Raw genomic sequence first — 23387 nt, forward strand, 5'->3', positions numbered from 1 at the left:
TTTCAACCCAAGCTATTATGATTTGTCTGTTAAACAAACCTAATTAGGCTTGCCTGATTTCTATATCTAAAATGTGCATCCCTTGTTAAAAATCCTATATAAAACAATATATACCATACCAATAAGACAATTTGAGGCTATGGGAATCAGTGAGAAAACTGTCTGTTCCTCCGTCAGATTTCTACTATGGCATTATTTACTATCGTCAATTATAAAGGAAACTTTCTCTTTTCTGGATAACTGTGAATGTTTCCCTCTCCAAGGGGCACCTAACATCTCCATTAAAATCTGCAGTTGTCCAGCTCCTGTTAAAAAAGGTTAATTCAAACTCCTTGGACCCAGAGTTATCGCCCTATTTCATTTTTTGCTGCTACTATCTGAAGTTATTGAAAAGATAGCTCTTAATCAGCTACAAAAAGTGTTATTGATGTTAATTTTCTAGACAGTTCTCAGTTTGGATTCCACTCTCTCTATATTTACTGTCATTATTTTTATTATTTATTTATGAATTTACAAAGAAAGAATCAAGCAAATGCTTGAAAGGCTACATAACAGTTTATTTCAACAGTTCCAAAAATGAAAACAAGAGTTAGGAAACATTACTGCATAACCTAACTCCAGTCCTTAAATATGGTTCCAATTCAATGCTCTCAAGTAAATTTACTAGCAAAGAAAATGTTAATAGAAAAAAAAAAGTGGCAAATACAAGCACACAAAATATAAATCCTTCATTTAGGGCATAAAGGATCTTATTCTATTACAGATGATTCAGCCAATGGGGATCTGAGTTCTTTCTTCAATTTAAAAAGGCAGTAAGCTGGGGGGGGGGGGGAAGGGGGTTCAAAGAAAACATACCTAACAGGTTGAAATTTAACAACACACTTGCATGGGTACCTGAGAAAAAATAAACCTCCAAGTTGTAATACTGCCGACGCATCAAAAGAAATTGTTTATGAAGCATTTGAGTAGACTGGGATACTTCAGGAAACATCCTTACATTATAATTTAAAATGGAAACATTTTTCTCTTTCAAAAATAAACCAAGTATGAATTCCCTATCAGAATTCTGAGCTAAGGAAACCAATAAAGTAATCTGTAAAACAGAGTCCTCTTTGGGTCTTTGTAAAAATTCAGTTAAATTCAAGAAATCAATCTCTTGACCAGGGATCAAAGAATGTCCCCCAGCTTCTTCTCTCATCATCGAAGGGATGTAATATATCCAAGAGACAAGTGGGCTATTCTTCTCCAAAACTTTCAATCATTCCCTAAGAAACCTTTTAAACAGGTCTAGTAGTGATACTATAGAGAGTTTAGGGAAATTAATAAGGCACAAACTGCAGCACTTAGAAGAGTTCTCCAAGAATTCAAGGTTTCTAGAAATAACCAAATTATCTTTGGAGAGCATAGTGTAAAACCCTTTCTGTGCTCCAATAGAATTCTCCACCTTCTCTAATCGTGTTTTTACCAATTTGAGCTCTGTTTCATGTTCAATTACTAGAGTCGTAGTAGAATCAAACCTGAGGGATATCTGAGCAATTTGAGAGGAAGGCGTTTGGCCCATTACAACTATAGCTTCCCATAGAGATTCCAGTAAAATGTTTTAGGGCGGGGCAATGAGAAAGATTGTGGTACTAATAAATTCTGAATACCTCTATTCGGTTCCCCAAACCATCGCCTGCCTGCCGCTGCCTCTAGGAGACTCTCAGACTCCCCGGCTAATCAAGCTGCCACGCTCCCGGGCAGATTCTACACTTCGAAGTGCAGATGGAGCCATGGAATGAACAAACACATCCTCCACCATGATCACTCCACTGCCTCCCTGTCATCATCATTTATTGGTGACAGAGCAGCGACTGCACCAAGCGGAACCTTCTCTGCTGGCTGAAGCAGTAGTGCCCTGTCCTTGAGGTTTAGGGCTGTATTGAGGCCAGGAAAGTCTGCAAGGTTGACTGCTTCTGCAGTTTGATCCAATGAGCACTTCCCGAGGTGACTATCAGATGGTTTCAGCTTGACTATTTGTTGACTGATAGTATCAGAAGGGGTAAGTCTCCCCGGAGCGGAAGGAAAAACTCGCGGTTGGGCCTTTGTGCTTCATCATAGGTAAGACTGAGCAGAGCCTTGCTGAAAGCAGCCTGAATCATGCTACCATCTTAGAATCATATATGTCCAAGTCATTACTTCTATTCAGTTTTGATGTTCTCCATTAAGGCTTTGATTCTAGCACTAAATTTTTTCTGGTATTAGATATATCTTTGATTTCAATACCCTTAATCACAACATACTGCTTGGACGCTTGAGTTCTCTAGGGATTTCTTCTACAGTCTACTCTTGGTTTTCTTCATTTCCTGCTGATCGCTCCTATAAGGTTATGATTGAGAGCGCTTCATCTAACCCGTATCCATTACCCCCAGGTGTCCCACAAATTACATCTTTAGCGCTCCCTGAAGCTTCATCTTTGTTATTCAGATTTTTATAGTGTCACCCAATCATTGACCCTTTCTTCCCGTAACTACTGCAATGCTGTTACGCCTGTCAGTCGCAGACGGCTGCGACCTCTTATGCTCACCTCTTTTTTCCCTGCTCCATCAAGTCTGGGAAGAATAGTGGTCTCTGCCAATCCCCGCTGACCTCTACGGCATTCCTGGGACAGCGTGGGCGCTACCGACTGCCATCTTGGACCCAGAATTACCTAGATGCGCACACAAGGGCCTCTTTTGAAGACATCATGGCGGGAACCTCAGAGGCGTCCCCTCCCGATGACGTCAACCCACTTGCGTATTTAATCCGACCAGCCCTTGTCTTCTTTGAGTTAGCAAGGAGTTCCATCTTGGTGAATTCTCCTCATTCAAAGACTTCCTGTTCCTGACTTGGTCTTGGCATTTGAATGCTCTGGGTACCTGCTCTTCAGGGGCTCCCCTGCGATCCCGGCTATCCGCTCCTCAGATCCTACCTGCCTGACTGCTACTAGACCTGCTTTTCAGGTCTCTCTCTCCAGGAACCAATTATTGTGAGTACCTCTACTGACTTCTATTATATGAATGGTATTGAGAATTCCATGCAGTGTACCCCGAACCTTGGGCCACTACCACCTTTCTTCAGTAGAAGCCATTCAGCTTTCCTGCACTGCAGAATATCTACACACCAACTATGGGAGCTACTTCCAGGTTCCGGCATCTCTACCATTTCTTCAACATCTACTGTACAGACAGACATTCTCGGCATACCCCGCTCCGCGGGCCACTACCAGATCTCTATTCCTGAGGTGCCTACACTCGTCAGAGGGGATCCCCAGCGTATCCCGCTCCGCAGGCCACTACCGGATCTTCTCATCTGTGGCCTCACCCTGGGCATTCCCCATTGCTCAGGACTGTACTACTACATCTGCAATTCTGTGGACATTACTGTTTGCTTCATTCATAATAAAGTCTCTACTTCTAGCTGTGTCCCATACCACTGAGACTGCGCCTGCTGACGGTGAGGCTCACAGGGCTCCTCCCTGTGGGTGGAGACACCTCTCCTCTCAGCCCAGGGTTCACATTCTTACATAAACATAACAAATGCATTGTTTGTAGGCCTGCCGTACTCATATTTGAAAGCCTTATAACTTATCCAAAATTCTACACCGCTCATCTCTTTGCTGGTTCTACACTAAGTGGCAGATTTTAAAAGGGTTACGCGTGCTGAGCCTATTTTGCATAGGCCCGGCGACGCACGCAAGCCCCGGGATGTGGGTATGACTCGGAGCTTTGTGAAAGGGGCGGAACTGAGGCCTCCAGCACAGCGGCTGTGCCAGGGGATCGTGTGCCGGCAGCCAGCCGGCGTGTGCGAGTTACGTCTGCCAGAGGCAGGCGTAAATAACAAAATAAAGGTAGGGGGGGATTTAGGTAGGGTTGGAGGCCGGGTTAGATAGAGGAAGGGAGGAGACAGAAGGAAAGTTCCCTCCGAGGCTGCTCCGATTTCGAAGCGGCTTCGGAGGGAATGGGGAAAGCCATCGGGGCTCCCCTAGGGCTCGGCGCACGCAAGGTACACTAGCATGCATCCCCTTGCGCGCGCCAACCCCGGATTTTATAACATGCGCGCGGCTACACTGGTTGCCCATTGTGTGGCGGGTGAGATTTAAATTTCTTTAAAATTCTCACTAAGTTTTAAGGCCCTTCACTATCTTGCTCCTCCTTGTATTACTGCAGCTGTACTGTGGTATAACTGTGGAAGACCAAAAGAGGAATCTTCTGTTCCCGGTGCAGATAAGGCTGTCTTAAAATTTGAATTAATATATAGTAGAGAATCTGTGCATAATAGATATCAGTGTTTCTTAATATTCCTCTACTGGTGATTTGATTTACTAGCCTCTGAGCGCTGTGTAATAGGAAAGTCTCTCAATTTCCCTTCTTTCAAGTGCTCTTACTCTTAATTTCTGTGGTGCTCTTTCTGGGGAAAAAGTCTCTCAATCTCCCTTCTTTCAAGTGCTCTTACTCTTAATTTTGGTGGTGGTCTTTCTGGGGGAAAAAAAACAAACCACAAAAACAAAAAAAAACCCCAAAACCCTGCTGGTTTACTTTCACTTTTCCTTCTGATCATTGCTCTGTGCTCCATTAATATCTGAGTTCTCTGTGAAGTAGAACTGCTCAGTTTATACCTTTCTCTAGGTCTGTTATTATATAATAATTATAATTGGTTCCTTGCAAACTGTCTGTTTTTTTAAGATCCAGTATAACTGCATTTCTATTTTGTATAGCTGTTCTTTAATAATCTGCTTAATATTGGCACAGAAGTGCTGAGGGATCTTTAATATCTAAGAACTGGAAGGTTCCTAAAGGTGTCCGGTTAAAACCAGACTGGGTGTGGCAGAGAAGCTAATTAGTGACCTGGCTAGAGCATTGCAGACTGCTTAGTGGAAGACCAAAAGAGGAATCTTCTGTTCCCGGTGCAGATAAGGCTGTCTTAAAATTTGAATTAATATAGTAGAGAATCTGTGCATAATAGATATCAGTGTTTCTTAATATTCCTCTACTGGTGATTTGATTTACTAGCCTCTGAGCGCTGTGTAATAGGAAAGTCTCTCAATTTCCCTTCTTTCAAGTGCTCTTACTCTTAATTTCTGTGGTGCTCTTTCTGGGGAAAAAGTCTCTCAATCTCCCTTCTTTGCTCTTAAAGTGCTCTTAATCTCTCAATCTCCCTTCTTTCAAGTGCTCTTACTCTTAATTTTGGTGGTGGTCTTTCTGGGGGAAAAAAACAAACCACAAAAACAAAAAAAAAACCCCAAAACCCTGCTGGTTTACTTTCACTTTTCCTTCTGATCATTGCTCTGTGCTCCATTAATATCTGAGTTCTCTGTGAAGTAGAACTGCTCAGTTTATACCTTTCTCTAGGTCTGTTATTATATAATAATTATAATTGGTTCCTTGCAAACTGTCTGTTTTTTAAGATCCAGTATAACTGCATTTCTATTTTGTATAGCTGTTCTTTAATAATCTGCTTAATATTGGCACAGAAGTGCTGAGGGATCTTTAATAGCTTAAGGACGAATAAAGTTCCAGAAAGTGTCCTGCTCTACTCAGCTTGTCCCAGGTTCAACTGTTTGTTTCCCACCCCTGGCCTTAGATTCTAATATAGACTGACTAAATTAGCATTAGCAACAAGATATATTAGTAAATTGTTACCATCTAAGAATCACCAACCCAAAACTTTACCAATATGAGAACTATCCTTTGCAACTGTTGTGGAGCCTTTATTCTGAGGGAAAACATCTGGAAACGTAGAACTTGCCCAATCTGTGCACAACTCTCTTCTATGAAAAAGGAGCTGACTGAGGTTAAAGCTCAATTAGCTTTAATTACAAAAAAACACCCACATTGCATTACTCAGAAAATAATTCCCCAATACCAAAGAATAACCAGGAGTCAAGAAAAAGAAATACAGTAGGCTCAGGTAGGATTACACATGTGTCCCATAGTCACCCATTCGTGACAGATTTGCAGCCAACAAGTATACCCCCCCCCACTCAAGCAGGTCATTAAGTAAATCATTAAAAACCAGGATTACAGTGGGCTCTGGTAGAATTGGACCAGTTACTAGGAGACACACACAGTATCAAATGCAACAAGAACAAAAAGCCTTCCCTATATTAAAAACTGAAGTCCTAGAGAAAAACATTGAAGTGTTACCAGAAAAGAGAGAAAACCAATGCATGCAGAATTTCAAGATACATAACCAAAAGAAAAAGCAAATTGAGATGGATAACTCTGGCATCAGTGGCACAACTGCAAAAGGAAAGAGTGAAGTGAATAACAAATCTCAACTAAAGTCTCATAAGGAGTACAGGAAAAGCAATAATCTTAAAGAGAGTACCTGGAAAGCTATGACCACAAATGCTCATAGTTTGGGAAATAAAATACCAGATCTGCAGGCCCTAATGATAGAGGCAGAAGTGGACATTGTTGCTATCACAGAGACATGGTTCACAGAATCTCATGATTGGGATACGGCAATACCAGGCTATAACTTGTTAAGGAAGGACAGAGTGGATAGAAAAGGGGGAGGTGTGGCTCTTTATGTCAGAAACAATATCCAAGCATCTGAGCTACAAGGAAGTTGGGGCAAGGAAGAAGCACTATGGGTAGACCTAAAAACAGATGATGGAGCATCAATTTATATTGGAGTGGTTTACAGGCCCCCGAACCAAAAGGAAGAGCTGGACAGAGACCTGGTTGAAGACATCCATAAGATAGGTAAGAAGGGAGAAGTGGTGATCGTGGGTGACTTTAATATGCCAGATGTAGACTGGAAAATCCCATCTGCAGAATCTAAAAATAGTAGAGCAATAGTGGATGCCATGCAAGTAGCTTTGTTCAAACAAATGGTATTAGAACCCACGAGAGAAGGAAATATACTCGACTTAGTGCTCACTAATGCAGATAATGTCTCTGATGTCGAGGTGGGCACCCACCTCAGCACCAGTGATCATCAAACAATATGGTTTAATATCACTAAAAGAATAGGGAAAAGAACCACAAAGACCCGAGTTTTACAATTCAAAAACACAGACTTTGAGGAAATGGGGAAGTACCTAGAGGAAGAACTAAATGGATGGGAGAATGAGAGAGATGTGGATCAGCAGTGGATCAATCTAAAAGGAGCAATCACCAAGGCAACTACTCTTTATGTTAGAAATGTAAAGAAAAGCAAAAGGAAAATGAAACCTATCTGGTTCTCAAACGAGGTGGCTGACAAAATTAAAGCTAAAAGAACAGCATTCAAAAAATATAAAAGATCCCAAAGGGAGGAGCACAAAGAAGAATATTTGATTCAACTGAGGGAGACGAAGAAATTAATCAAGTTGGCAAAAAGTCAAGCGGAAGAGAGGATTGCCAAGGAGATAAAAAATGGTGACAAAACATTTTTCAGATACATCAGCGAAAAGAGAAAAGTCCATAGTGGTATAGTGAAATTGAAAGGTGGAAATGATCAATGTGTGGAGAGAGACGAAGAAATGGCAGAAATATTAAATGAATACTTCAGCTCTGTATTCACTAAAGAAGACCCTGGAGAAGGACCATTTCTACACAAGAAGCTGAAGGGTAGTGGAATAGATGAAAATCATTTTACAGTAGAAAATGTATGGGAAGAGCTAAAGAATCTGAAAGTGGACAAAGCCATGGGGCCTGATGGGATTCATCCAAGGATTCTGAGGGAGCTCAGAGATGTGTTGGCGGGTCCGCTGTGTGACCTGTTCAATAGATCCCTAGAAACGGGAGTGGTGCCGAGTGATTGGAGAAGAGCGGTGGTGGTCCCGCTTCACAAGAGTGGGAACAGAGAAGAGGCTGGTAACTACAGACCGGTTAGCCTCACTTCGGTGGTGGGAAAAGTAATGGAGTCACTGTTGAAAGAGAGAATAGTGAAATATCTACAGTCCGGAGAATTGATGGACCAGAGGCAGCATGGATTCACCAGGGGAAGATCCTGTCAGACAAATCTGATTGACTTTTTCGACTGGGTAACCAAGGAATTGGATCAAGGAAGAGCGCTAGATGTCATCTACTTGGATTTCAGCAAAGCTTTTGATACGGTTCCGCACAGGAGACTGGTGAATAAAACAAAAAGCTTGGGAGTGAGTGCCGAAGTGGTGACCTGGATTGCAAACTGGTTGACGGACAGAAGACAATGCGTGATGGTAAATGGAACTTTCTCTGAAGAGAGAGCGGTTTTAAGTGGTGTACCGCAAGGATCGGTGTTGGGACCGGTCCTGTTCAATATCTTTGTGAGCGACATTGCGGACGGGATAGAAGGTAAGGTTTGTCTTTTTGCGGACGACACTAAGATCTGCAACAGAGTGGACACGCCGGAAGGAGTGGAGAGAATGAGACGGGATTTAAGGAAGCTGGAAGAGTGGTCGAAGATATGGCAGCTGAAATTCAATGCCAAGAAGTGCAAAGTCATGCATTTGGGGAGTGGAAATCCGAATGAACTGTATTCGATGGGGGGGGAAAGGCTGATGTGCACGGAGCAGGAGAGAGACCTTGGGGTGATAGTGTCTAATGATATGAAGTCGGCGAAACAATGCGACAAGGCGATTGCAAAAGCCAGAAGAATGCTGGGATGCATAGAGAGAGGAATATCGAGTAAGAAAAGGGAAGTGATAATCCCCTTGTACAGGTCCTTGGTGAGGCCTCACCTGGAGTACTGTGTTCAGTTCTGGAGACCGTATCTACAAAGAGACAAGGACAAGTTGGAGGCGGTACAGAGAAGGGCGACCAGGAAGGTGGAGGGTCTTCATCGGTTGACATACGAGGAGAGATTGAAGAATCTAAATATGTACACCCTGGAGGAAAGGAGGAGCAGGGGTGATATGATTCAAACTTTCAGATACTTGAAAAACTTTAACGATCCAAAGACAATGACAAACCTTTTCCAACAGAAAAAAATCAGCAGAACCAGAGGTCACGAGCTGAGGCTCCAAGGAGGAAGACTAAGAACCAATGTCAGGAAGAATTTCTTCACGGAGAGAGTGGTGGATGCCTGGAATGCCCTTCCGGAGGAAGTGGTGAAGTCCAAAACTGTGAAGCACTTCAAAGGGGCATGGGATAAATATTGTGGATCCATCAGGTCCAGAGGACGCATATAAAGAGCAGGTAGTAAAATACTGCACGGAGCGGCAGTAGCCACAGAGGCATTCACGGAGCGGGATGCCAGTGGCCAGTGGTAGGTGTCCACCTTCATGGAGCGGAAGGATGTAGGCTGTCATCTCCCAATTAAATAAAAAACAAAAACAAAAAACAAAACAGGGATGGGATCCATCAGGTCTAGAGGACACATATAAGAGCAGGGAGTAAAATACTGCACGGAGCGGCAGTAGCCACAGAGGCATTCACGGAGCGGGATGCCAGTGGCCAGTGGTAGGTGTCCATATAAAGAGCAGGTAGTAAAATACTGCACAGAGCCAGAGCAAGTAGCCACAGAGGCATTCACGGAGCGGGATGCCAGTGGCCAGTGGTAGGTGTCCACCTTCACGGAGCGGAAGGATGGAGGGCTGTCATCTCCCAATTAAATAAATAATAAAAAAACCCAGGGATGGGATCCATCAGTTCTAGAGGACGCATATAAAGAGCAGGTAGTAAAACACTGCATGGAGCGGCAGTAGCCACAGAGGCATTAACGGAGCGGGATGCCAGTGGCCGGTGGTAGGTGTCCACCTTCACAGAGTAGAAGGATGAAGGGCATCCATCTCCCAATTAAAAAAAGAAAAGAAAAAAAAAGAAAAAAAAACAGGGATGGGTTCATGGGCTTATAGGTATTACCAATTATTAGGCTTTTCAATATTTGATGATAGTTAATGTGACTTTCAAGGCATTCTTCACTTTCGGTGCATGTCCGGCATGACTCCTTGCTTCAATGACAGGGGAAAAGAAAAAACTGATACTTCACACATTTCCAGCATTGCCCTCTGCTTCATGGCAGAGAGCTATGCTGCCGCTTACCCAACTAATCAAACTTAATATTTCACTTGGAAGCAGCTCCAGCACTGCTCTCTACATTAATGGTGGGGTGAAAAGGGAATTAGAACATAAGGTTACTAAGAGCCAAGAGAAACAGTTAAGTATGAGAACAAATGTGTGAAGCTTGCTGGGCAGACTGGATGGACCGGTTGGTCTTCTTCTGCCGTCATTTCTATGTTTCTATGTTTCTATGTTTCATATGTTTTCTTCGCTTATCTTACAAAAATTTGTTAGCAGTTCCATCACTTAAACATGCTCATTTGGTTTAGTCCAGGGAGCCGATTTTTAGTATAGCCAGTCATGTTTTATGGAATGATTTTCCAGAGGAGATCGAGACTGAAAACAATTTGCATCACTTTAGAAAGCTTCTCAACTCCCATCTTGCCACTTTTCCATTTATTGTGTGATGTTTGCTTGCATTTCTGTTATGGCACTTTGTTAGTTTTGTGATTTTATGATATGTAAGTTTTACTTCCTAAACTATATTACGGGTTTATTTATTTGTTACTGTATGGTTCAGAATTTTGTGCAGTTATTATGTATGCACGTTATCCGCTGAGATTTGTGTATCAGTACAATACAAATGATTTAAAGAAATAAAACAGATATTTAAAGAAATGCCTTATACATAATGAATTTGCATGCTATAACTGAAGGACCTTCATATCAAAGGGCTGTGCACCTCAGCTCGCAGTTTTGGTTGGCTTTCCTTGAAAAAACAAACAGGCGATAAACAAGAAGGTTCTTTATTAGTAACCATGGATATTCAATTGTTATCCATCAGCCTGCAGCTTTATCTGTGATCAACACTATTCTGCAAAGGAGACCATGTCCACAAATATTCCCAAAGGATTCGTTACACACTTGACCAAGACAGTTCTTCATAATAATTATTTCATCTTCAAAGAAGATTTTTTTTGCAAGTCCATGGAATAGCCAGTGTCACCCATAGTCCCTAGTTTAGCCAATTTGTATGTCACCAAATTTGAGGAGAAATATCTGTACTCCAAGTAGTATGAACATATGACCACTTGAAGAAGATATATGGAATAGATCTGTAGAATAATTGGGTTATATCCATGAGTGAATCAATTAGTTAAATCCTCATCTCAATTTCACTGTGGAATATAATTCTATTTCATTGTCCTTTTTGACATTCAGATGGAGATCAGAGATAGCAGAATCAGAACATCCATTCACCATAAGGCTCAAACGGACTAACAATAATATTCAAAATTTCTTCCCGAAGACTGCAATTAAGATTTTTTATATGCCACTTTTTACAGCTTAAGCAATTATGTTCACAAGATGTAGAATGTAAATATCTGGCTCTAAAATGATGGAATATTTTCTGGCAAGAAGATATCCATTTCAGGCTATTAAATCAGCAAATAGAAGAACATTATATGAAAATTGCAATTTCTTGTTAGACTACCAGTCTCCCAGGGAAGACACCTGCCCTGATTGTGTATAGTGTCATTTGGGGAGCTCTGGAGACATTGCTTCTATTATTAAGAAGTACTGATGGATTATAACGTGGCACAGCATTTTTCAAGAATTGCCTTGCTTTACCTTTACATGAGGCAAAAACATCAAAGAATATGTCTCTAAAGCAGACTTATTTTGTCCATTTATAGAAGTATCATCATTAGGACATTTTAGGTGTGGATCCTATTCACATTGTCAGACAATTACTGGAATGGAATGACATTCACCAAACAGACAGAATAGCAATAATTTATACAATTGCATTGTTTATCTAAGTGGGTGGTGTATATTATCATATGCCCTTACAGTCTTATGTGTGTCAGTCACACAAAAAAATCTGTCAAAACGCAATTAAACACAGAAGTTGCCTTTCCACTCAAAAGATCAAAGTACCTATGGTACGCATTGCACTGAAAGCACATACTCTTTTTCCAAATTGCACAGTATAGTTATATACTGGGTAGCAGAGCTTAAACAAGGCAGAAATAGAGAAGCTCTGCTGAATCAACGTGAGCAATTTTGGATACATACTAATTTGGAAGTGGACTGGTATTCTTTAATTTAATCAAATTAACTCTTAAACCATGATTCAAAATACTGAGATTCATTGCATTTGTCAATGGCAAAATTGTAGATTCAAGTTTTAGTACCTCTCTCCAGGACAACCCGTCAAATATGGCGACGTATGCAATTCTGATTGGTTCCAGGTTCCTAATAGAATGGCAGATCGTCTTTGATTTCAGAGCAACACGGAAAGTAAACACTCTGAACAGGTCCCCCCTGATGCAGGAAAATAAGAATTCTGAAACATGGACTGTGTCAGGGATATATTAACTGGATATACGCCATCTTCAAGCTAAGTTGGACCTATTTTCAGAATGTTTTTATTTGCAATTTAAAAATGAAAAAAAGTAAGACTGCGTTAAAGGTCTTACAATTATACTTGCACATATGCAAGAGTGATGTTTGCAACCAAAGCCATGAGGCGAGGTGCGGAGCCCATTGATAAGAAAGTCCTTCAAGTATAATATTCAAGATCATTGTGCATAAGCCATTTCTATAAATAATATATAATTAACTATTAGAGAGGAAGTTTCCTTCATAATTAACAATTGCTATACCCTTTCAATTAGGCTGTATTATTTAGCATTTTACTACCTACATTAAACAATAATGTGATCATATGTTAAGAGGTCCATCTTGTCATCTGGCGGACAAAAAATTGTTTACTTTTGTCTACATCCAAGAATAACTGTCATTACTATGTATTCAATACATTCTATATATTGTCAGTGCATAAATACAGAAATATAGAAACATGACAGCAGAAGAGACCATATGGCCCATCAAGTCTGCCCATCTGTCCAATTTATCTAGCCCTTACAATTCCCATCACTACCTCAAAGATTCCCTTTATTTATCCTATGCTTTCTTGAATTCTGACACCATTTTTGTCTCCACTGGGAAGCCGTTCCATGCATCCGCTCTATAAAGAAATATTTCCTAAGATTGCTCCTGAGTCTATCCCCTTTCAGCCTCATGCCATCCCTTGCTCTCGAACCTCCTTTCCATTGAAAGAGGTTAGCCTACTGTGCATGGAAACCTTTGAGATAGTTAAGTGACTATCATATATCCCCTGTCTCGCCTTTCCTTTAGGGTATACATGTTTAGATCTTTAAGTCTATCCCCATAAGCTTCAGAATGAAGACCACTGATCATTTTAGTAGCCACTTTCTGGACAGTCTCCAACCAGTTTAAATCTTTTTGAAGATAAAGTCTCCAGAATTGTCTCCCTTTTTCTGCTGACCATTCCTCTCCCTGAGGAGCCAAGCATCCTTCTGACTTTTGCTGTTTCTTTATCTACGTATTTGGCCACTGTAAGATCATCAGATACAATCATCCCCAGACCCACTCTTCATCTCCAATACTGAACCTCTCTCCTTTGGGTTTTTGCAGCCTATATGTATCACTCTGTATTTTTTCAAATTAAATCTTAGCTGCCAGTCTCTAGATCATTCCTCAAGCTTCACTAGATCTTTTCTCATGTTTTCTACATATTCCTGGCTGTCTACCCTGTTACAGATTTTTATATCATCGTCAAAAAGATAAACCTTTCCTGACAATCCTTCTGCTACCTCGCTCATTAAAATGTTGAAATGAACTAGTCCTAGGATTGATCTCTGAGGCACACCACTAGTAATGTCCTTCCCTCCGCAGAGTAAACTATTTACCACTACTCTTCTTCACCTCCCCCTCAACCAGTTTCTATCCCAGTCAGTTACTCTAGGTTCCATACCAAGGGCGCTCACTTTATTTATAAGTCTTCTGTTCAGAGCCGTGTCAAAGATCTTACCGAAATCCAAGTAAACTATGTCTAGTATGCTCCCTTGATGCAACTCTCTGGTCACCCAATCAAAGAAATTGATCAAATTTGTCTGACAAGATTTACTTCTAGTAAAACCATGCTGCCTCTGATAATGAAATCCATTGGATTCCAGAAACTGCACTATTCTCTATTTAGTAGTAATTTTCTCACCATAGAAGTCAAACTAAACAGCCTATAGTTACCAGCCTCCTCCTTACTTCCACTTTTATGAACAGAAACTACATCTGCCCCCTCCAGTTCTCCGGAACTACTCCCTTTAAAAATGCATTGGAAAGGTCAGCCAGTGGGGCTGCCAGGACTTCTCCAAGATCCCTCAATACCTTCGAATGTACCCCATCTGGCTCCATCGCCTTATCTACTTTAAGTTTAGTTAGCTCCTCACGAACACACTGTTCTAGAAACCAACTGAGTTTTACCTCACTGCTAACCCTATTTGAATTCATTTTATGGTTCCTTCTCCAGGCCCTTCCCACAGTGAACACTGAACAGAAAAATGTGTTAAGCAATTTTGCTTTTTCCTCATCAGCCTCTACTTATTTCTCCCATTCACCTCCAAGTTTTATAATGGCACTTTTACACTTTCATCTATCATTAATATATATTTAAAAAAAAGGTTTTGTCCCATTTTACTGTATTTTCTATGTTTTCTTCCATTTTAATTTTCCATTCCTGACTACTTTCCCAGCTTCTATTAGCTTTGCCAGATATTGCTGCCTGTCTTCCACTTTTTGTGATCTCTTGCAGTTTATGAATGTTAACCCTTTCCCCCTTATCTTTTCAGCTACTTCCGTAGAAGACCACAGTAGCCTCTTTTTCCTCTTTGCTTTATTTACTTACCTAACTAAAAGGTTAGTTTCCCTTATATCATCTCCCTTTAGTTTTGTACGCTGCACTTCTACTTCCCCTAGATTTTCCCAACCAGCTAACATCTCCTTAAGGTACTTCCCCATTTGAACAAAATTAGTTTTCCTGATGTCCAAGACCCTTGGCTTCGAATCAACCTTCGTCTTTTGTTATATTTTATAAAATGTCTATACCGTCAACTCCAAACAATCACAGCGGTTCACAGCAACACACACACACAGTAAAATGAAAGTCACAAACAGACATAAAAACATCTAAAAACAAAATCACAAACAGAGCCTCCTTTCCTGCTACTAATCTCATCCATTTTATCTCTCTCTTTTTTATGATTGTTCTTCAAATTCCTGCCTAAATAGCCATGGTACTTTTTCATAGCTAATTAATTTGTACATTAACATTAAAACTTTATATTGTATCCTTGATTTTATTGGCAGCCAGTGTAGTGATGCCAAAATGAACATAATGTGATTGTATTTTCTCTTACCACAGCATTTTGTAATAATTGTCATGATCATATTGTAGAGTTTAGAATGGCTAACAATAACAAATTACAATAGTCTCATTTTAGACACATTAGAGCCTGTAAGACTATTCTAAAAATCTTCTTTATCTAAAAGAGGTTGCAGTTGTCTCAGCATTCTTAATTTCATGTATCCTGACTTCGCCTGGTTGCTGATATACGATTTCATGTAAAGATTAGATTCCAGTAACACTCCTAGTCACGGATGATGGACAATATTGAGGTACAAACCCCTTTAAAGTCTAATTTTAGGTTCTCATCTGGATTGTGCTCTAATACTGAACCATTACATCCAGTGATCTCTGGATCACAGATGAGCAACTAAAATAGAGAGATTGTCCCTGATGGTAAGCTCCAGGTCCAGTATTGCCCCCTCCTATGTGGATTCTGTTACCAGTTGACAAAACAATTCTTCTTGCAGAGAATTCAAGATCTCCTTGATTCTAGAGATACTGCAGCTGCGATGTCCCAATCAAAATCTGGCAGACTGAAATCCCCAAATAGCAGCACTTCCATGGCTTGTTTTAATGTATAGCAGCACATACCCAATCATGGGTATGTGCTCTCAGTGGAAGAGAGTGGACAGTGGAGTGCCTCAGGGATCTGTATTGGGACCCTTAAAGTAAAGAAATACGACGAGTGAGATAATCAAATTTGCAGATGACACAAAATTGTTCAGAGTAGTTAAATCACAAGCAGATTGTGATAAATTGCAGGAAGACCTTGTAAAACTGGAAAATTGGGTTCGACATCCATGGGACTGGAGTCGAAGGAGCCGATTGTCAGGAACCAAACAAGTGCTCCATCTTATCCAGGTGAGCCCGCCTTCCTTTGGGGGTCATCTGAGTGCACTGGGGCACTGATGAATATAGTGGGAAGGCCCCAGGCAGACGACACAAACGTCATGCAGGTCCGGAATGGACATAGTCCGCGGACACTGGGGGCACTTCCGGAAGCCAGACCCCATCAAAAAAAGACTACGTGCAGTCGGTGGCTGGCGGCCACACAGGGGCAGACGCTTGGGAACCGAACACAACAACTCGAAAAAATGTACTTATTGAACACCAGAGGAACAGACATGCGAAGGGGGACCCCGGAGCGGGAAGTACAGTGAAAAAACGAGTAATTTTTTCCTGTGTAGGAAAAGAATTGAAGAAGTCCAAAAACCCACGAGGCAACAGCACAGTGGAAAAAAGGAGACTGAAGGGGGACCCCCTGTGGCTGCAGGGATAGTGGCATGCTCAGTGTGCCAGTCATGACAAAAATATTCTGTGCCAGGCTCCATCTGATGATGTCACCTATCTGTGAGGACTACCATCCTGCTTGTCCCGGGAGAAAAGGTATATTTGTTCACACTATTGTACAAAAATTGAATGCGATGACAAGAACCTCTGTATGGGGAATGATGGTAGGACAGGCATCTGCATGGAGACTATCTGTAGAGGAAATATCTGCACTCATGTCGCTGAAAAGAGTAATCATTTGTATTGTGACCACAACAGCACCCTCCTGGCAAGCGTAAATATTCGGATGGGGAACAGTCATGGAGGACTGGATGTGTCTTGTAGGAGTATCCCCTCGAGCATGATAGGAGCTCCTGAAGGAAGCTTTCGAACTTGCTGTGGAAGGGAGCTTTTGTCCATCTTCTCAGCAATGCAGGCAAGGTCTATACAGGGGGGATGTGGATACTTCTGGATATTGCTTGCTCTGCAAGTTATTGCCCACCCTGAGGTCCTCATATTCCCACCTATCAGAGTGCAGGGACACAACACCATCCATCTGCCCAGAGAACAAAGCAATGGAATTGCAAGATGAAGCTACTGCCCTGCTTGCCCTGGGTACTAGACCCCCATCCTTGGGTCCTGAAATCAGGTGTGCCAGAGGTCGCTCAGCTAGAGCCATATGGCCTTTCCCTGCCTTGCTATGTCATGACAGGCTTTGACAGCAGTACAGAAGCCCTAATTCAACCCTGTGAACTTCTAGCTCCTTGCAGTATCATAGCAGCAACTGGTAAGCAAACTACTAGGTCGGGGCAATCCTGCCCCACACCATTTGATACCATTGGGGCAGGATCTACTAATGTCCCAGCCATGCATTTTGCAGGAGCAAAAGGAACCACATCTGAGGGGTCTGGCTGATGGAACATGCTGTTAAAAAAAACAAAAAAACAAAAAAAAAACTGCTAGCCACCTAGAAAATATCTCCAGAACAATGAGATTCAGCATGCCCTCAAATCACCCCTTTTGTGAGGAATATCATAAATTCAAATTGGCCCCCTTTACTTCCTCTTTTTTTTTCAAGGGGTAAAGGAATGTTTCAGCAGTGTCTTATCGTCACTGCAGCTCCTAATGTTTCAGCAGTGTCTTATCGTCACTGCAGCTCCTAATCCCAGGGGGACCACAAGCCTGAAGGTAATCCCCTTGCAGGGTGAATCTGATAGCCTGCCAAGCATGGTAAAAGAATTTTGTACCTTTTTTTTTTTTTTTCAATTATTAAAAGGAGCTGTTTAATTGGCTCAAATCTCAAAGATTCTGGGGTCCTGAGGCAAGCACTAAAAGAGGAAGGTGCAGGAGCCAAGAGGATTTAAATCTCCAGCCAGCCTCTTGTGACCATCTATCTGCTCGATGTGCACTGACAACTTCAGCATGCCCCACAGTAGGCAATCACGGAGTGTGCTGTCATTTACCCAAGCCAGAAGCTGCAGCCAGAAGCCAGCCACAACAACCATACAGCCAGTGCAATTTCTGTTTCCAGCCTTGCCATCAGCTGGAACCATGTCTCAGCCAGCGACCGCTATCCTAGGCCCCTCCCTTCATGACCAATGATCAGGTAACTTTTTGAAACCTTCCCAGCCGGTGAATGGGCACTTCATTCTAGGCAGGGCCCAAGCATACAGAGATGGAGGCGACCCATTAGATGATAAACTTTTAAATAGCAGGCACAAAAAAATAAAACTAGGTCATCACATTTTTTCATCAAGAAAAATGAGATTTCTATCTCTCTGAATTAGTCTACATGTACATTTTGAAAAAGGGCTGTCTAGCAAATATATTTCCCAAACATTTATTAGAGCAATGTTTTGCAAAAAGTGTATGAAGCATAGCTTATATATTTTTGTAATGTAAAAAAGTATATTCACAAACTTGTCAGATTAATGAATCAATATTTCTTAAAATTAATGAATTGAATTGACTGCTTAGGCAAATTATTGATAAACCTAGAATTGGTAAAAGTGTTATAACTGACAACATATATATGGACAAATAGTGACGTCAAGTTACAGATTTCCAGCAGGGATTTTCCCTATCAAAACCAGTAACACTAAAAGCAGGCTATATAGTATGTTCATATTTTACCCTAGCAATCTGTTACTTTTATGATTTTAGAAGTTAATTCCTAAAATAGATAATGTCTCTCAGCAAATAGCCAAATAAAATAATTTACAAATTTACAGTCAAGGGTAAAATGCAGGTAAAACAAATATAACAAAATACAAACATGAACAACTTCAACTTACTCATTCCAGAACACACTCTGTCCCCATCCCACACATTTGAGACCGCATGGCCAGTCAACAACAGGTTAGTTAAACTTTGGCTAAAAGAAGAAAAACAAAAGCAGTGAGAGAAAACAGAATTAACGTTAACCAGACTACAAAGTAAGCTAAATTACAGGTAATCATGCATTTTAAACAAACCAAGTTGTTCTGCAGATGGTATGTTATTTCAATTCCAGTTTACCTCAAGAATAAGGACATGAAACATGTCACAATTCTTTCAATTCCAATGGTAGCTGATAACCGGCCCCACCCCCCAAAAAACTGTAGTTAGGGAAACTTCCAAGAAAGGTAAACTTCTCCAGTCAAACAGTAGCTGGAAGTATTTTATTTTATTTATTTAAGGATTTTTTATACCGGCATTCATGAAGCGTTCACATGTCGGTTTACATAAAAAAGGGGTGCAATGAAAATAACAAAGAACCTAGATAAATGTGAAGAAGAGATGCAGTTACAATTAACAGGGACTATTGAACTGGGGTGGAGGAAATAAAAAGAGATAGAAGAAGTTAATTATATACAGGTATACAATATATACAGAATACAGTATAATATATACAGCTACTGTGTAGGATATTTTGCTGGTGAGGCGTATTAGTTGGAGTTCGGGAATGCTTGCCTAAACAGCCATGTCTTGAGTAGTTTCCTAAAGGTTAGGAGGCATGGTTCATTTCTGAGGTCTGGGGGGATGGAGTTCCATAAAGGTGGGCCTGCTGTGGAGAAGGCCTGGTCTCTTAAGGTGCTGTGATTAGTGGTTTTGGTAGGGGGAACTTGGAGGGATCCTTTGTATGCTTCTCTGGTCGGTCTTGTGGATTTGTGTAAGCGGAGGGGAATTTGTAGGTCGATTGTGGTATGTTGGTGAATAATTTTGTATATCAAGGTGATGGATTTGTAGATGACTCTGAAATGGATTGGTAACCAGTGAAGGTCTTTTAGGACTGGGGAGATATGGTCTCTTTTTCTGGTGTTTGTAAGTAGACGGGCTGCTGCGTTTTGAACCATTTGGAGCGGTTTCGTATATGTGGAAGGGAGACCAAGTAAAGTAGAGTTGCAGTAGTCTAATTTAGAGAAAATGAGAGCTTGGAGGATGGTTCTGAAGTCTTTGGCATGGAAGAGGGGTCTTATCCTTTTTAAAACTTGCAGTTTGTAGAAACAGTCTTTGGTGGTTCATTGATGGAGGCTTTGAAGTTCAGCTTATTGTCGATTAGCACACCTAGATCTCTCACTTGAGTGGTTTGTGGGTTGGTTGGATGATGGGCAGTGAGATTGCTGTTTCAGGAGTTATGAGTAATATTTCGGTTTTGGAGGAGTTTAATACTAGATTTAGGCTGTTGAGGAGGCGTTTGATTTCTAGATGACAGGACTCCCAGTAGTCGATGGTTTTTGATTATGAATCTTTGATGGGGGATCAGGATCTGGATATCGTCTGCATAGAGAAAGTCGTTTAAGTTGAGGTTGGTGAGGAGTTGGCAAAGTGGTAGGAGGTAAATATTAAAGAGTGTAGGGGATAAAGAGGAGCCTTGTGGGACTCCGATGGATGAGTCGTGGCGTGATGATTCTTTGTTCTGGATTTTGACCTTATAACTTCTGTTGGTGAGGAAGGATTTGAACCAGGAGAGAGCAGCGCCGGAAATTCCTATCGCAGCTAACTGGTTGATGAGGATGGAGTGGTTGACGGTATCAAAGGCTGCCGAAAGATCCAGAAGGACCAATAGAAAAGATTGACCTTTGTCGAGACCTAGGATGAGGAAATCTGTAAGGGAAGTAAGGAGGGATTCTGTGCCTAAATTTTTGCGGAATCCATATTGCGAGGCAGATAGAAGTTTGTTATCTTCGATGTAGTCCGATAGTTGAGAGTTCACAAGCCTTTCCATAATCTTAGCGATGAAGGGGAGATTGGCTATTGGGCGGTAGTTGCTGGGGTCATTTGGTTCCAAATTGGGTTTTTTAAGAGTGGTTTGAGTGAGGCCTGTTTGAGGTCTTCTGGGAAGGAACCGTGGAAGAGAGAACAGTTGATGATGTCCGCCAGTGTTTTGGCGATGGTGTCTGGGATTGAGAGGAGAAGTTTGGTGGGAATATGGTCCACCGGATGCGAACATGGTTTCATTCTTCTGAGAATGGTTTGAATTTCAGAGGAGGAGGTGGGTTCGAAAGTTTCGAGGTGAATATTTTTGATGGGAGTCTGTAGAGTCGGTGGTAGGGGTGCGATCTTAGAGGGTAGTTGAGTAAGGAGGTTTATGATTTTGTTTAGAAAAAAGAGAGCGAGTTCTTCTGCTTTAGATTGAGCTTGAGTACTGGGGCATTCTGGGGGGGGGACTTGAGTGAGGGTGGAAACATAGGCGAATAAAGCTTTAGCGTCAAAGATCATGTTGTGTATTTTGGACGCATAGAAATCCCTTTTTGACTTGGAGGTGGAGGCCTTGTAAAGGTGTAGCATGAGTTTGTAGGCAGAGAGTGTGCTGGCGCTTGGAGATTTCCGCCAATTAGCTTCCTTCTGTCTCAAATTTTGTTTGAGCCTTCTAAGTTTGTTGGTGAACCAGGGTTGTCTTTTGGAGGCATTCGGGTGAGATTTTTTTGTTGTCAGCGGGCAGAGCTTGATGGCTATGGATTCTGTGACTGAATTCCAGAGCGGAGGGCAGTGTTGGGGTCTGTGAGCTCTATAGCGGGGAGGTGTTGGACCAAATGATTGTTGAGGTCTTCAGGGGGGCAAGATCTCCTGTAGGGAAAGGAAGGTGAAAGTATATGAGGGGAGCTAGTTTTATCCAGCAAGAATGAGGTGGAGATCAAGGAGTGATCCGACCAGGGTACCTTCATATTTATGGAGGGGAGGGCGATTTTATGCCTTTGTTGATAAATATAAGGTCCAGTGTATGACCTGCTTTATGTGTAGGATTATTTTACTATTTGAGTAAAGCCCATCGCTGAGAAGGCTAGTAGAAGTGTTTGGCAGCTGTGAGAGAGAGATGGCTTGTCTATGTGTAGATTGAAGTCTCCTAATATTATTGCTGGGGCATCCAGGTTGAGGACTGGTGGTTATTTCGATGATAGGGGAGACATCAGTTTCTATGAGGCCTGGGGGGGCATAGACGAGTAGAATTTGAAGTTGGTGTGATGTGAAGAAGCCAATTTCGAGTATGGTATCGGAGTGGACCGAATGGTGCGAGAACCTGAGGTCTTTTTTAGTTGCAAGGAGAATTCCCCCTCCCTCCTTTTTTAGTCTAGGAAGGGAGAAGATGTCATAGGTTAGCGTCGGTAACTGGTTTATTATTGCAGTGTCTGAGGGTTTCAGCCAGGTTTCAGTTATTGCGCATATTTCCGGCTTAGCGTCGGTGAGATAGTCATTGAGGATTAGGGATTTTTGGTCAGTGATTGCGCATTGAATAGGGATAGGGTAAATAGGGTGAGGCCTAGGAGTTGGGTTATTGGAGCAACTAGGATTGGTGTGTGTTTTTAGGTTGCGATAGTGTGCTTGTCTGGTTGGAATTCTTTTCTGTGATAAGCAGTGATGCAGAATTGGGATTGGAAAGGCTGGATGCGTTTTAGATGCTTGAGCTACTTTAGATGTAAGAGTCGTCTGAGTTGTTTGAGCGGGTGCACTTCTGGGGCGCATGAAGGGGCAACAAAGGGGCAGGCCCCTTGTCGCGCTCCTTCGGCGCGCGACGCCCGAGTTCCGTTCGGGGCTTTAAGAGGCCTGTTAGTTGCTGGGGAATGTGGTCACCAGGGCGCCTGGTCCCCGATTGGCTATAGTATATATAGTATTAGTATAGTATAGTTTCAAGAACCCTTTAGGAAGATTTACCTACAGATTACCACTCCATAACGAAGCAAAAGGTTAATGCCCAACAATGGTCACAGCTGACAGGCTCATAACACTGATTCTGATGGATGTTAGCAGATGTTTCTTCGTAACACATGAATTCAGTTTCTGACTGTATTAATTCTTGTAACACTATTATGCAGCAGAGGTATGCATTATGGTCAATCTCAAAGAACTCCCAAAAGTGTAGGTTAACAGGTAACTGCACTGTAGTATTTTGCATGGCCAATATAACAGAGTCAAAAATTATTCGATTCATATTTCGCATACCCAGCTACATCAAACACCACAATCTAGGACTCCAAGCTTGCAATGCATACAGAATATTTCCAAGTTTTCTACATCTATTATAAAAACAACACTACAAGTGACTAGTAAGAATAAGTACAGAGTGAAGCAATTGAGCTCTCAAGAAACAGAAATGCTTAAACTTATACAAAAACAAATCAACAGCAGATAAAGATCTCCAGACACTTCTTGATCTCCAGTTTTATCCTCATATTTTTACCATTAAGGATTCTCTATTTGTCCTTTGAAGTTTACAAATTCAATAACGTTTTTATCTCTACCATGGCCACTGGGAGACTATTCCATGCAGGATTACATATGCACTCAAAGTACTTCCACTTTACTGTTTGTTTATTGGCTGCTGCATTTTGTAGACATCACATATATGCACAGACCAATGGAAAGGGGACACTATAAGACAATTTTCAAAGATAATTACATGGGTAAACAGCTATTTATGCTGTTTACCCAATCAA

At 41.5% G+C, this 23387-nt stretch overlaps 1 protein-coding gene across 1 annotated transcript in view; it reads right to left on the minus strand.

Moving 5' to 3' along the window:
- Positions 1 to 23387, minus strand: part of MINDY3 (MINDY lysine 48 deubiquitinase 3) — a 696716-nt gene that overhangs the window by 469547 nt on the left and 203782 nt on the right. Inside the window, exon 8 of the mRNA XM_029588822.1 lies at positions 18768 to 18847. Within this exon, the coding sequence (XP_029444682.1) occupies positions 18768 to 18847 (80 nt within the window). The remainder of the gene's footprint in view (positions 1 to 18767; positions 18848 to 23387) is intronic.

The sequence above is a fragment of the Rhinatrema bivittatum genome, chromosome 2, assembly GCF_901001135.1.
Source record: "Rhinatrema bivittatum chromosome 2, aRhiBiv1.1, whole genome shotgun sequence".
NCBI lineage: Eukaryota > Metazoa > Chordata > Amphibia > Gymnophiona > Rhinatrematidae > Rhinatrema > Rhinatrema bivittatum.